Consider the following 17,050-nt stretch of genomic DNA (forward strand, 5'->3'; position numbering starts at 1 on the left):
ATATTTTGTTCAATAAACCAATAAGATTTATGTATAAAACGTGTGTTTTATTGCTAATATTAGTCGGATTTACATGAAAAAATAACAATATTACTTTATGCGTAGTAAGGTAAGTCAATCATTTTTTGTGCAAATCCAGTTAAGTCAATTCCCTTTTTTTTAAACCAATTAGGTTTTAATGAAACGAAATAGTTAGAATACTTCTAGGACATATAATTGAAAGATAATTACATGTACTTTGATTTGTTACCCATAAAAAAACATAACTATAATTAGGGGAATGTGGGGAATTTTTTGAACTTTGTTTTTGCTATATCTCAAAATGACATTTTGTGACTTACCTGACTTCACATCCCGACCCACGAATTGGTTTTGAAATAAATCACAGTTTTAAAAACACTCATGCTTAGTAGTTAATTGGTGTATCTTTTTTAATTCTTTAATATTATTTATTTACTTACAATTAAGTTTTTGATATTGTGTTATATTATTCAATTTATTTTGAATAAGTTAAAATATCTATTTATTTTACTTAGGTACATGTGACAAAATATAATATGATACACAAAAAAGCACAATTCTTTACACACATTGGCATTAAAATAGTTAGATGTAAATTGTACGTAAAACATTTCACCGTGGCACAGTTCGTCGTGAGCTTTCTTATCGGAAAGAGATGGTCGTATAGGTACTATACGGTCTCCAATTTATTAGATTCAATATGAACATTAATTAAATTTTCATAGCTGATTTTGGCAAATTCACGAATGAAAACCTAACCTAACCTAACCTAACCTAACCTAGCAAATAATCCAGTATATCGGCTATTTTCGTTTGCTGCTGGCTTCCTGTAATGTGTAAACCGACAAGAACCGTGTTTTATTAAGACATAAATTTTATGTCAGTACTATACTACCCAAAGAGGTTGGACAGTCTTTAATTAATATACGGCCATATATTCCCGATACAAAATTTCACGGTGAAGTAATATACGGTATGCGTACAAGTTGCCGGACACGTAAAATCTTAATTTCATAAAAATACGACTTAGAAACTTTTACCCTGCAACAACAGAAATATTATAAAAAACGTTTTCACAAAATTATCACATCGGAGGTTTTAACAACTCAGCGATAATTCGATTTGAGAATAAATACCAAATAAATAATTTAATTAAACCACCTACATAATATAACTAACTATCCAGTAGGTATTAATAAATACGATATTTATTTTTTTAATCCATCATTAACACAATTTAAAAACACTTACTAAATAATATAGGTACTCTCTTTACCGAAGAACACATATTATTACATACGCTTCTATTGTACATATTTATAAATTAATTAGTTCTGTCTTACCTGACAATGAATAATAATTCCTACCAGCTCTTTTCCAGGCTTACACGTAACTGGCAATTGGTGGATCAGATCAACAATATATTGCGAAACATTATGACATTTTTTTGACAAAATAAGGTTAATAGCTGTAAAAAATAATTATGATTACCTAACAAACTTCTGATGATCATTTGAAAACAGTGGTAGTACAGAAAAATTACTAATAGCATTGATATGAGACTGTCTGTATAAAATTTACAGAATTTTACACCATCGCTATCGTAGCACAAAAATTATTTATACAACGTTTTTATTAGCTCGTATTCTTGTTTGTCCGGTGGTTGTTTATCCAGTACAAATCTTGCAATCGATTTTTAACTAACTTCCCGACTAGCTAGACATTTCAAAACTTTTAGAATATATCAGAACACGATGCCAATGAATTCTTTTAATACTTTTAGCCATATTTAAGCAGAATTGAATTCATTTTCAGTTAATTCTGTTTTGTATGGAAAGTTATGTCAGAAAAATCCGTAAAAAGTAAAAGACTATTATTGGTTGCTAATAGGATGGTCCTAGCATTTAAATTATTAATATATACATGCGTTACTATGGAAATCAAAATTAAATGTCAAAATGACATTTCAGTATTCTAGTTTGTTTTTTATTTACTTCATATCAAGTACAAGTTTGAGCTTATTGAGCATAATAATAGAACAGACAATTTAAAAACGTTGTATATAAAAAGTTCTTTTTATCTTGTAATTTTAATATTAGGTACAAATTTTTGATTCGAAATCTGAACTTCTTTAGTATCCTTAAATGGTTACGATAGAAACATAATATGATTATCTGAATTAGCATTCTATGCATTTTTTTTTATTTGCTCAATTTTATTTTTTATTCAAAAAATAAAATGGTTGTCCGTTATTGGCATTTTGCTTTGGTTACCAATGTACGTGCAATTTTCAATCGTTTGTATACGTATATTATTATGTATTATATTTGGCATCTTAATAATGATGAGGTTTCGTCAAGGTTTTCGTCGCCATGGCCGACCGTCCCTTACCCTACAGTGGTACTACAAAAGCGATCTACTCGCTGAAGGTCTCACATGACGGAAGGTGCGAGAAGCGGCAGTAGACCGAGAGAAATGGCGCGACCTTGTGCTTTCCCCTTGCCTCATCACTGGAGCGTGACAGGATGAAGTGTGTTAATAATGGTGATGCAATAATTAAGTTAGCATTTACTTAATAGAATTCTATTTAAAAAAATAATAATATAAATTATCTGTAATTCTCCAAATTTTTCTATTATTCAGTTAAAATACTCCTTTGTAAATAATGATTCACTTTATAAATAAAACCATTTATGCTTATAAAAATAATAATGATAATCATCTTTATCTCAGTGCGGCTCTGGTAAATCTTTTTTTGATTTCGTGTATAAACTTGCCACATATTAATTTTGTATTGGCAGTTATTCTAATAATTGGCGTAAGTTACCTCTTTTTTAGCATCACTTTAACTATGAGCTCCGTCTGCATATAAGAAGGTTTTTCTTTACCAACGTGGGGGGCTGAAGATTAAAATTGCAAATATCAATATTCATGCTGGATAAAATAAATATTGGCGGGTTTTACATATCTGTGCAAATCAAAATGCTACATCTAGATTGTGTAATGTAACAAGATACTCCGTGCTCTTAGAAACTAATGAATTGTCAACAATGCTACTTGAGCGATCTACGCGTACGAAGTTTGACACGTTAGGAGGTGCAGGATCAAAGGAAATAAAGCGATCTTAAAATTTTCATATGCTCTGAGGCTGGATGGTGAGCAAAGAATAAAGAATAGTTAATTAAGATTTTTTTGATAATACAAAAAATACAGATGGGTAGCAATTTTTTTTAAAGAATGAAATATGATAAAAATAAAAGTTTTTATGGAGTTACGACAGACATAATATTCGTTTGTGTCAGTCCGCCAATGTCCATTTTAAATCATATTAAACAATGGACATTGGTCTGGTAGGAAACACTAAGCATTATAAAAATCGAAAATTAACCTTTATAATGGCTTTTGTTACGATTATAATAGCATGATAAAATAATAGATTTTATAAATTATGTACTAACCCATGCAGATGACAAAATCACTTTTTAGTATTATCATTACTGTCTCCATTAAATATTATTATTTATCATGAGTAATTCTGAGTAAACAAATTACGTTGATATTTAGATAAAATAAGATACTTATATTAGGAAAGATAAAATCATATTTTTCATCATTTATGAATTAAGAAAATAAAATATATTTTATAATATGCTTATAATTAAATTAATATAATGTTCCATGTTTTAATGTTCCAATAATATTCCCAACTATCTGATTTGTGTGCGCTCGCTACTATTCGACCGCGATAGAATTTTTAAAAATTTAAATTTAATTGTGACGAGTTTCTTAAGGGCCCACATGCTCAGTGTAGGTAAAAATGGAGCTTTTATGGTATTTTCAAAGCATAACCCTGGACATTGCTTAAACGTTGTAGATAATCTATTAATATAATTTTGAAGCCTTATTATCCTTTATATTTATTTTAAACATTTGATGACTGCATAAAGTATATTTATTACAGAATATAGTATTCTTTTAAATCTCTTGCTCTAATGTTTTAGAATATAGTCATATTTCAGTACGTCCATGTGAATATACCATAAAAGCTCCATTTTGACCTACGCTGAGCATGTGGGCCCTTAAGGAAGGGATGTGCTCAGCGTGGGTCAAAATGGAGGTTTTATTCTATTTTCAAAGCATGATCCTGGACATTTAAACACCGTTTAAAAAAAGATTTTTTTCGGTTAGGTACATGTTCAAGCACGCGCGTTAACATGTTCTTACTCCCTACTTCAGTTTTAGTTTGTCAATTTATGGCTATGGCCGTATGTTATAGCTTAACCACTGGGGAATGCCAAAAGAAATGGCGTATTTCAAAAAAACACTACCTTATTCTTAGGTAAATAATTATTATAAAGCAATCATTATTCGTAGGATGTTTATCACATTTGAATGGTCAAAGACATAGCTTATAATTAGTATCTTTAGAATTATCTTCAAATGTATTAAGGGGGTACATGCTCAGCGTAGGTCAAAATGGAGCTATTGTTCCATAAATAAATATAAAGTATAATAAGGCTTCAAAATTATATAAATAGATTATCTACAACGTTTAAGGAATGTCCAGGATCATGCATTGAAAATAGAATAAAAGCTCCATTTTGAACTACGCTGAGCATGTCCCCCCTTAATAAATCTGTAATTCGAACTCATTTTTCTGCATAAAGGCGACATCATGTTTATGTTGTCTGGCTACTCCCTGCTAGAGCACTAGATGGGAGGAGTGATCTTATTATCAAATGATGACTTTTGGAATACAGTGGACAGAAAAAGTTTCCATTCTTAAAAAATACGGGCATATAATATGTAAGATAAAATCATTTTTCAGTTACATATTATACCTTAGCAAAAACATTGTTTTCAAACATGAATTTAATAAAATCAAATTATAGATCTCGACACACCGATAAGCTTCTTTATAATTATAATATTAATACTATCGACTGAAGGTGCCTTCTTGATGGAATTTGAATTTTAATTCTAATGGATTTAAGTTTTGTACTATTCCATTTAAGTCGTTTTTTGCGACCCGGGTTTCGCCTTTTGGCATCTTAAGACACCGTGTACACTCACCAACACACTGTTTGCCTTTGGTGAGTGTACACGGTGCCTGAAGATGCCGAAAGGCGAAACCTGGGTCGCAAAAAACGACTTAAATGGAATAGTACAAAACTTAAATACATTAGTCTTTATAATTGTTTACTAACAGGAATATCATCGTACTCTCCTAATTATGAGGCACTTTCCTATGGAATGCAATGCCAAATGAATCACACTGACTTTGAGATTGATATTATATTTTTATATAACGTTTACTTTGTACGTATGTATGAGGCAACCATAACGTATATTCATTTTACGAAATATAAACAATATTTTTAAATTATTTGTTTGTGTAGTTATTATTGATTACCTATATGTTCCACTATAAGTTTACTTTAAAAAAAAATAGGTGGTGCCCGCCGCCCTACCGATATTTTAAAATGTGCTCTAGGTCCTACGGTACAAAAAAGATGGAAACCCCTGAGCTAGAGTAACTATTATTGCAGTTTTAAAACTAAAGTAGGTATTAAAAACGGTACTTTAAGTAGTTATTATAAATTATATTGTTCAGTACCTAGTGAATCTATCAATTTTACGCTCATTAGGCAAGAGGTATATTTTGTAATTCTATACAATATACATATTTACGTAGGTACAAAAAAGTGCCTTTATATTGTATTTTTTTCGTATAATCGTATGCATAATGTTTGTCCGTGAATATCATTGCGATATATTATCATTAGCATTTCATCATCAGATTAGAAATTAGTATGTGAATCATTATTTGATTGGCTTAGATCGATTAGTACGTAAGAAATAAAATATTTGAGTTACAATTGTTAGATAATGTATTAACGGTATTTTAAAACCAGTATCCCAGTATTTTTTGATACCGAAATACCGGTTTTAAAAATCAGACAATACCGATGTATTCGCTATTGAAAGTGGAAACAAAATGTAAAATGTATAAAATAAATAAGGCTTAACAGGAACGTATTTTTTGTCGGGTTACGCGATGTCTGGTTTACTTCCATGGCCCTTCATCGTCCTACATGCTATAAAATATTAATATATTAAGATAATATATTATATTTATTGGTAGATACTTCTTTTTTTCCAACTATTTTACGAATACCGGTATTCAATAGGAAATCCGAAAATACGAGTATAGGTATTTTCATTCGGTATTGCAATCCCTAGTTATAATTACTTACCCTTTTTATAAGCTCACTCATCTTGGTCAAATTATTACATAATATTGTTCGCAAAGTTGTTGATAAACCGGTCAGAAGATGATTGTATTTAGTCTGTATCTGATATAAATATCAACAAATCAAAAAAAAATGTTTCAAAGCCAAAATCAGAGTTCTGTTATGTAAACGCCAGTTAAATCAATACCTAGATATATCAATAAGTTATATTATTATAAAATAAAATTTGTTAAACATTAGTTCCTAGTAGCCAATAACCACATTGGGTTGTAGTTAATTTTGTATGAATGATTTTGCTTAACATTTATTTCGCAGAAAGTAAATAAATACTAACATCAAAACCTTTTTATTTATAGCATTTGTTACAGAAGCTTACTAAAATTTTAATTTCATAATATAAATAAATCTACTGTTTATACAGTCAAGTATAATAATTTGTAGAAAAAAATGAATCGAATAAAATATTTATTACACATTTACATTACAGAGAGTTCTCGACTTACGACCACCTCGATTTACTAACGACCATTCGGACCTACAACAAACAAAAACATCGTAAAAAATCCGTTTTCTTTTATGTTTTTGTCACCCCGCCCGCGTGCGCTGCTAACGTAAATAAGGCGTAACAATCGATTGCGTCAATTCCAATGCCAAATTTTGAAAATTTGGACATCGATAGATCTTCGAATGTACGCCGCCTCATTCAGCAAGCACTTCCCTGTTATAATGCAGACTTACGACCATTTCGACTCACGACCTAGGTGGCGGAACGGAACCCCATCGTAAGTCGAGAACTCAATGTACATCACCATATTCGATCCTGAGAGGATCATAATATAGACATTCCGACCATGTCCGATCCTAATAGGATCATATGAGCCTCCACAGAGTAGAGGTTTGTATTAACAGATTTTGTTTTTTACGAAAAACGGATGTCAGCCACTTGCTCAACCTATTAGGTCCATACCCTGACTCAAACACAAATTGAAAAACAATATGCGTACTTGCCAGACCCAGGATTCGAATCTGGGACCCACGGCGTGATAGTGCCGCTCGGCCACCGTGGGTGTAGTAGAGTGTAGGGAATATAGAAATAATATTATGACGTTAGCCACTTTCTCAATTTATTAGGTCCATACTCTGGGTTCAAACACACATTAAAAAACAATATGTGAATTTTCCAGAGACCCGGAGTTCGGGAAATTGTAACCAATTGTAATATATAATTAAATAAATAATATTTGTTATGAATAAATTACATTATTTTTATATTTGGTTTATTTCTTTCGTGAATTACTAAGCCGTTGTAAATACATATAACGTTAAAGTTATGTTTGGATACAGGTACTTAATTTTATAGGTATGTGTAATACGTATCTAAAATGATGTACCTATTGAATATTATGACATCAGTTAAAAAGGGGATAATTTATTAAAGAAATAATTTTACACTCATTACCTACTATTAGAAAATGAAGACGATTGAAATAATAATAAAAAAATATTGATTTTATTTGTATAATTTAATAAGAATTGTCATTATGACGATAAATACCTATTTAACACGAAAATTATGAAATAAACAGGTTTAGGATATTTTATTTTTATCATCGGTTATATGGATCTCCGTATACTGAAATAGTTTTACAAATAAAAATAATACTGGATCACCACCAAATCTAAATAATTCTTTCAAATATAAAAACATTAATTTATTATATAAATAAATTATTTATTTTGGGCAGAAAGAATGTCCGATAGCCTGGATTCCGATTTCATGCACCTGAAAATATAAATTTATTAGTGCTTGCTTTTTCACGCAATACATCATAAAGTAGCGCTTTTGGAATGATTTCATGTTTTATTGAGAGATTATGTACCATACTAGCTTCCACGTGAAAGTTACTGGATTCGAATATCAAATTGTGATTGTGTTCAAATTTATAGGTAGATACCGCGTATATACTAATTGTAGTAGGCGATTTAAAAAAAATAGCATGTCTTAATATACCGGCAATACTCTCATCACAGCACTAATACCAGCGCCCCGAATCAAGTTATAGTTGTCAGTATCGATATTTTTATTTGATGTAATATAATATTGTCACTTAGGTTCCATATCAGTGGCGAAGGGTGGAGGTAGACTGTTAATATCCGACATAAATAGTGCACACTAAACTTTATCAGTTAAACGTATTTGTTTTCATTGAACTAAGACTGTAGTGTGTAGAATGTGTAGATATTATTTGTTATTTTTTTTAAATTCAATTAAATCCTGCATAATCCAAGCCATAGTAGATAATAGTAAAAAAATAATCGTTTATCTATAAATATATAAAATTATGACATTAAACCATAAATAATATAACTTATTTATTTAATAGATAGAAGAATAGTTTTGATGGATTATGGTTTGGTGCGGCAGGACATGAATTTTTAAAAACTAACCGACACCATCCGTAATATTTATTCTTAATTCAATGAAAACAAATAAGTATAACTGAAAAGGTGTACACTATTTTTGTGGGATCGCCCATAGTAGCTATACCTAAACTATTATGGTTTATTTTAGGCAGGGCTTAATCGGTTTTTAAAAACTAATCATCATCTACAATTTTTATTCTTAGTTCAATGAAAACAAATAGTTATGACTGAAAAAAATGAATGTCCACTATTTGTGTTGTATTTTAACAGTCTACCTCCACCCCTCGCCACTATTCCATGGTATGATGATTTAATGTAATATTTATCTCCCCTTCTTTACGTGCCAAACCATCCCGCTTCACGAAGAGGTTAGAATGTCTCAATAATTATCCTCGAAAAAATATCAGTTTAAGTAGATTCCTTCACAACATGAAGATATCTTAGTATATGTGTACAAAATTCCAGCTAAGGCCAATTAATTAATATTGGGAGAGTGCGCTGGATATGTCTTGTACATTGCACCGTGTTAGGCTAGCGACAATAATAATTATGAACCTACCAATTGATAAATCAATCTAACAGTACCAGAGTGGAAAGCGACCACTTTGAATAGGGAATATTATTGGATGGAGCTAGTACCCAGGTTGTCACGTTTCTCATAATGCTATAATCTATTAATTTAATATATAATAATCTTCAGTTTAGAATAATTTTACATACCTCTACAAGTGGCTTTGTACTGAGAGCATAGATAATAGCGTCCGCAACATCTTCGGGTTGAATCGATGGATAATACGTTGGTGTTTCATTATTTGGTGTGGTGTAATTGCCCATTATCTGAGTATTCACAAGTCCTGGACTGACGCTCTAAAATAATACAACAATAATTAATGACATAATATAGTGATGACAACGATTAACGTTGTATTTAAGACACAACATGCCGTGTAATGGTCGAAAATTATGAATTTGTGGTATCTTTGTGAGCTAAGCCAAAATATTCTAAAGACTTTTTAAGTGTAGGTATATGTCATTATGATGCTTTCTTTCCTCATTATATAAATCAACAATTCACACTATATATTATTATGTATAGATATTATTATAAATGTGGTTGATTTATTATAGATATAATATGGTTATAGCACAGTAATAATAAATAACATTATATAACTAGTAAAAAATATTCGGTAAACTTTTTATTGGAGTTTGCAATATAATGGTAATTTTGGAGAAATTATTGTCTCCCAAAAATACGATGAATTATTTATTTTCGACCTTTACATAGCATATCCACCATTTTAAAACGTATTTTGTCATATGTAATTTGGCTAAATTGAAAATACAAAGAGAAATCATTTTTTTTATAATAAATAAGTACTTACCTATTTGAAAAATGATTATTGTACGTTATTTGGAATATTAATTATTGTAACATAAAATATATAATAGCTAAATGCAAACAACACAAATATATTATTGAATATCTTACTGTCGTCTTGATTTTACTATTGAGATAACTCAGTTCAAGTCTGACTGATTCAGTAATTGCTGTGACAGCGAACTTGCTGGCTGAATAAAGACCAGTTGGAGACTGTCCGTCTGCAATAACTTGATGACCAGCGGCGCTAAAAACAATAGCAACAATTTCATATTCCATAAAATGATTTATTTTACTCCATTCAACTCACCGTTACGAATTCAGGCATTAAAACTCTATTACATAATATTATCTATATTATGTTTCGTATGTAAAGCATTAATTTTTAAATGCGTAACTACCGAATTTTTGACTAGTTAATACCTACATACAATCATTAGTATTGTATAAAATAATAATTAGTGAACATGTCATCAACTTGAATTATTGTTCTATTATGGTTTTTATAAAGTAAAAGTTATTTTAACTGCAGTTTTCACGTAGTAGATTGTTTTATGTAAAAATTCGTATCTGTATTATTTATACATGCAATTTTATTTTTCTTTTCTATTAATATCATGTGCCATTTAATAATAACATAACAGGCTTAATTAAAAGAATAATTAATCGAAAATATTAGAATATTTATTATAGTGTAGACATACAGATTATGCTATGTAAATTGATTTTAATCAAAAATTATTATTGTTTTAAGTTTGTTAAAAGTAGTATTTACTATACGAAAACCATCGAAGATTATTATTATTTAGATGTTTTTGATAGGGGAGGGGTCTAGGGCGATTCGGTGCCGGGACAACCGGGCGCTACTCAATCGAATGAAATTTGAAAATAAATAAACGTTCGTGAATAATTGTCATATTATTATTGAATACTTGGTGAGAATTGAAATATGCACACGTAAATGTTTTAATTGCGCTTTTATTTTTATATAAAGTCTCAGCATAATAATTATCAATCCGCAATAAAAAACATTATGTTAAGAGTAACATAAATTAAAACTAAGAAGTACTAGATATAAACTGATTAAAATTCCTCGTCTTGTTTCTGTATAAAATCGTAACGAATGTATATATATTTCATTCGACAGTGCGGCGCCTAATTGTTCTGGCGCCCGGTTGTCCTATTCCTCAAGATAGTACTACCTACCCGTAGGTTGGTGCTTTTATCCCAAAAAGTCAATAGTTTATTATAATCATTTATTTTACCTGTTCAAATTGATGATATGACCATTGTCTCCTCTCTTTCTCATTGTTTTGAGAGCTTCTTTCGTACAAACTGTGAGGGCCAAAACATTAACATCCAAATTAACCTTCCAATCTGATGTTTTTCCAGCTGAAAGGAAACAAAATTGCATATTAAAATAACAGTTTTCCATTATATACCATAATATCGACGAATCATTTTTATCGCACTGCATACGAAACATAGATTTTAATGTTTAGATAATAGATATAATATTTTTGTTTCCCACTGTAACGAATTTTATATATTATATATAAATACTCATCTAGAGTATAAACCTAAACCTTGAAAAAATATTATATTTATATATTTTATAATCTATGATAATATAATGTATTTTTTGAATAATTGATATAGCCAAATATAGAGACGTGAACATCAAATATTTATTATACCTATAACTTACCATGATATATTTTTTGTACGGTTATAATTACCTACTTAAAAAAATTCTCATAATAATACTCACTGATCAAAGAGGAATATAAAAAGCTGCCAGCATTGTTGATGAGGACATCCACTCCTCCGAAATTTGTCTCGATGTATTTAAAAGCTTTTATAACATCTTCTTCGTCTGTCAGCTCGCATTTAATTGCATGGATTGTTCCATTTGTCCTATTTGAAAGCTCCTAGAAGTGAAAAGGAATATTGAAAACAATATTTACAAGAATAGATATTATTAAAATTAAATATTATTAATATTTTTTTACAATATTTATTATTAAAATATATTTTGTTCAATACGGATTAATTCATATTATTGTACCCATTCGTTAATATAAATATATTAATTGGCTCTACAATCCTATGTGGATCTGGGTCGCCTCACAAAGAGGTTTCTTAACAGAAATATGTGTTACGAGAAATGGTTGTTAGTCATTTGTTCACACTATCAGTTCAATACGCTGGGTCAAAACACACATTGAAAAACAACATGTGAATTTTTGCCAGACCCGGAATTCAATCCCGGGACTCACGACATTATAAGCCTGACCCGTAACCACTCAGCCATCGTTAATAAATTAGGTAGGTATGTAAAATTATATGAGGTGTACCTAAGCATAAAAATATTTAAGGATATCGTTTCAATATATTATTTTAAGAAATAAAACAAGCATTGCATTGTCTTACATAATATACATATTATATTTATATACTTGTTTATCTACGATACAATATATCTATCGAGATTACCATTGATCTATCATAATAAGATACATGGGTTTTAAGTGAAGTTCGCTTGTATTTGACGCGTATTCAGTTTTTTACATTTTATGAGGCAATCGCGGCTCTTCATTAGTTTACCTATTATTATTAGGCGATATACAACCAATGAAGTTTAGTATTGCTATAGAGGTTGTAGGTCGCTAAATTACAACTTAAACTGGGTATGTACGTTTTTTCTCGGATCAGGCCGAAATTGACATCCTCATTAGTGATAACTGATAAGTGATAACACTGATAACTAATAACAAACAACATAGCTCTATATTATATCCAAAAATTACTTGTACTGATATTATTATATATAGGAAAGAACATAATACATTTGGTAATTAAATGATTCAATATAAATTATTTACAAAAGTAATAAAACTGTTTCTTCTTGGTATTTTGGTGATATTAATGTTTATTAATTATTTAATCCAGTTCAATGAGTAAGATTTATGCATGACATTGATGGGTACGGTATACGGGCTAGAAATAATTATGTAGGTACAAGTACATAGGTAATAACATAATACCAATGCAATCTTGTAATCCTAATATTATTCAAATAACACAGGGCCAGTAAGACGTTATTGACATGAACATACTTAAAGTAAGCTTAAAAATACCTTGATCTTATTATCCCTTCTCGCCAACCCTACGACGATCATGCCTCTATTAGCTAATTCAACAGCTGTCTCGGCACCGATTCCTGAGCTAGCACCGGTGATTACAGCCACTTTTCCTGTCCAGCGCCACTCGGCCGAGTGACTCGGTAAGGCAAAAAGTGCTAATGACAGTAGTAGGAACATCTCTCTTGGAAAACATATTGCCATTTTTTGTTTATGGTATTCTGCAAGAGTTATATAAGAATTATTGTGATTTGAATTTATTAAGGATATATTTAATTAAACCGAGGATATCTAGATATGTAGTAAAATTATATTTTAATCAAACACACATAAATATTATTTACATTTTATATGAATAATCCATTCACATATTATTGGTTCATTACTGTTTTAGTTAAGCCATAATATCACATAACTCACATACAAAAGACACAATTTTTATTTCTAGAAATAGTCTTTACAATAAAATTATTTAATAAGAGTATGAAAACTTACCAGCAAATAATTGGAATATATTGTATTTAGTTTTAAACGTCCAGGTATGGTGTTGAGAAAAGTACTGCATATCCATATTGAATTATTCTCTTTTATATGACCTGCTTTTGGATAGCGTTAATGTTTACATTGGGTATTAATTATTTAATAATAACGTATTTTGTCTTATATTATTCAGTGGTGGCACGAAATGAATATATATATATATATATATATAATTATTATTATTTAACCATCTTTATCGAATAAGTACTGAATTATTTCACTGAATGAAAATAGTAAGATATTCAAATTGTATCTTAAAAGATTTAAAAGTAAATAAGTATATAACTATAATACCATATAATTCTATGGTGAATTTTTTATGTGTCCTATTCAACAAACACACATTATGAGTATGTATCATTTAACATATAAAATTTGAGAAAGACCACCGAAAAATAAGATTTTAACTTTAAGTATTTTTGAAGCTTCTTCCACACTTCCAATTCTAACACACTGGTCATTTCAAACTACTTGATTTTATAACTATCCCGGAATTTCATGTTTAGTATTTTCAATCCCTGTGCCAGGATCCCTGGGTTATCGAGAGCATATTACGATGACCTTCATCGTCGCAAATAAGAATATTAATAATTATTATGAATGATGAAAATGACTGGATGCGACATGTATGTATTGTACATATATTTATGTAATAATGTAACAGTTCTTTTCTGATACCCCAATCGCGAAATTTTCACACGTTTGTTAAATTTTACACTAAGCGATAATTTTATAATGACAACCTTCAAGCGATGTATAGTAACAATTATTATTGTAACAAATGGAATAATATCTACGATATTTTGAATACAATGTTTCTTTATTTTATTAAAACTATTGACCGAGTTAAATTACCATTTTTATACTAATTTACTGACAAATCAGCATTTTTTAAGATACATGTAATCCAATCTAGAAATACCGGTATTTATTCATTTTCAACTCATGTGTTATTCTGATTCAGGATTTCATTCCCTAACACCAAAAATTATATCTAAGTACCTATCTATATCATTATTATATTCAGGCACGTCAATGCACATTGTAATAAATGTCGTAAAGATTCATTTGATTTAATCATTGAATGAACATGGTAAATCATGTCAAACAAACAAGAAATTTTATTTAAAAAAAAAAATGAAAACGATTGCCAAAGATTATGATGATGGACATTAAATATTTTGATAACCTTAAACAATGCAGTGATATTAAACAAACATGTTTTTATAATACGATTGACACTTTTTGTTCCCAGTTGTTATTCCTTACTGCTTGGGTCACGACATTCACTGGTAGATTCAGCTCCGTTATAAGTTATCATCGATATTCTGCCATGTTTCATTGCACTGCACAGCTCTGAGATCCATCGTCCGATATAAGTCTAATACGACCTTCACCTGGTCTCTCCAAAAAAATCTTATAAGTCCTCTTCGCATGTTGACTTCCAACCCCATGTGTTAACTTATTGACACTGCTGTGAGGAATACGGTCAAATAAACCGATTATACGTATAAACACTAGGTACCTATACAATTATTTGCTCATATAATATCAGCTTCTTTCGAATTTTATCAATAAAACGAGAAAAATAATTCGTAAAGATTACTATAAGTAAAGTATTAGTTATAGTATGCTAACGGTTGAATCAATTGTTAAATACCTATCTTTAATATTGTGTTACTTTTTGGGTTCTGTAACCAAAAAATCTTCTTAAGTAAACTTCACTGATATCATTATTTCTCAATTTAGAAACACCATACCTAAAACATAGGTAGAATAATATTTGTTAAGTTTACTCGTTTGTTTGATTCTGACAAAAAACGATAACTAATACATCATTTCACAAACCAAAAAAACTTAGAATAAACTTTTTCTACAAATATATCATCTAGTTCTTCAAGGGCCATTCTTTATCGGAGATCGCCTGCCGTCAGTCCCATCTTCAATTTAATAATTGCTACCCAGTTCGGTAGAACTACATTCGTACATATCACGAAACTTCCTAATCCACGATACGTGATGTCTTCCTCTGCCTCGTATATCGTTGATGTTTTATTAAATAATGAGCTGGAAAATATTCTAGTTATAACTTGCAGAACATAAACCAATTAGTTTTATGTATATTTATTTTTAAATATTTTTGAAACACGTATAATGAATATCTCTGGTTTTTAATGTTACTCGGAGGTTTTGCAATAACAGGTTGTAAAAAAACTCGTCAGCTGTTAACAAGGCATGTTATATTATTAATTTATGTAATACCAGTGGCTATGAAGACAGAGAAGATTGATTCGGTATACTTGTAAACATATTATTTTCATTATATTAATACGTGTGTATGTAATTATGTATGTAGGTAATTGAACCCGTGCTTTATGCAGTAGTGTTCAACAGTGACATCAAAATCTTTTTTACACATGTGCCAGAGCGTTTCCATGTTATATATTTATATTTTAATAACAGTCGATAAACAAATGAAAACAAAAAGAAATTGCTAACAATTGGGTATTTTAATCGTAGAATTTCGAAACAGCATTTGTTCAAAAATTTTGCCTCAATTTTACATAGATTTTTGGAAACTTCTCGGAAAGCATTATGCAATTCACATTTTATATATCATCATAATTTTGATGCAGTAATATTTTTTTTATTTACATGAACATGTGAGTTATTTTTTAGAAAAACTATATATTTTTAATTAAAACTTAGGTAGGTACATACCTAACTACCTAGTTCATATGCGTACATATTTTAATCAACTTTAATTATACAGCTGAGCATCATTTATTAATAACATTAAATACATTAGTTATCTACTACAGTCAGCGTTTAATAATATTATATTATATACAGTTGCGCACTAAGAAAGATGGTATGAGGGGGGCAATTTAAAAAAAACCAAAATACGATAAAATATAAGTACTTGATTTTTTACGTGGTGGTGGGATATCCAAAACTGGCAGTTGCCACTAATTTCCACTCTCACGCGGTTTGTTACTGGTCGTGCTTCATGCGCATGGTCTAACGGTCTTAATCACGAGGACAGTTAGTATCCATTTGTGTCATCCACGCCGCGATATCCTGTATTTTTAACATGACTAAGATGTTTCGTGTATCGTAATAATACTCACTATGCGACAACGCAGTCAACTGCCAAAAGATATACTTATATGTGGTCAGCGATTATGTTTATCTCAAATCTAGCATTTCTGATATAAGTGGATGAGAGGCTGACATCAAAAGAAGAATATGAATGTAAAAAACAACTATGTCGAAACTACAACTAA

At 29.9% G+C, this 17,050-nt stretch overlaps 1 protein-coding gene across 1 annotated transcript; it reads right to left on the reverse strand.

The window, feature by feature from the left end:
- Positions 1-8,007: 8,007 nt before the first annotated feature.
- On the reverse strand, positions 8,008-13,767 carry LOC147067087 (farnesol dehydrogenase-like). The gene is made up of 7 exons (XM_085954827.1): positions 13,719-13,767; positions 13,221-13,444; positions 11,852-12,011; positions 11,346-11,472; positions 10,192-10,327; positions 9,420-9,566; positions 8,008-8,058 (listed from the first exon to the last, which is right to left on the reverse strand). Exons 2-7 carry the CDS (start codon positions 13,425-13,427, stop codon positions 8,008-8,010), a joined length of 828 nt encoding a protein of 275 aa, XP_085810953.1. The 5' UTR covers positions 13,428-13,444; positions 13,719-13,767.
- Between the last annotated feature and the right edge of the window lie 3,283 nt (positions 13,768-17,050).

This window comes from Rhyacophila brunnea, unplaced genomic scaffold, assembly GCF_057557595.1.
Source record: "Rhyacophila brunnea isolate RB1 unplaced genomic scaffold, BYU_Rbru_1.0 scaffold_4, whole genome shotgun sequence".
In the NCBI taxonomy this organism is placed as follows: domain Eukaryota; kingdom Metazoa; phylum Arthropoda; class Insecta; order Trichoptera; family Rhyacophilidae; genus Rhyacophila; species Rhyacophila brunnea.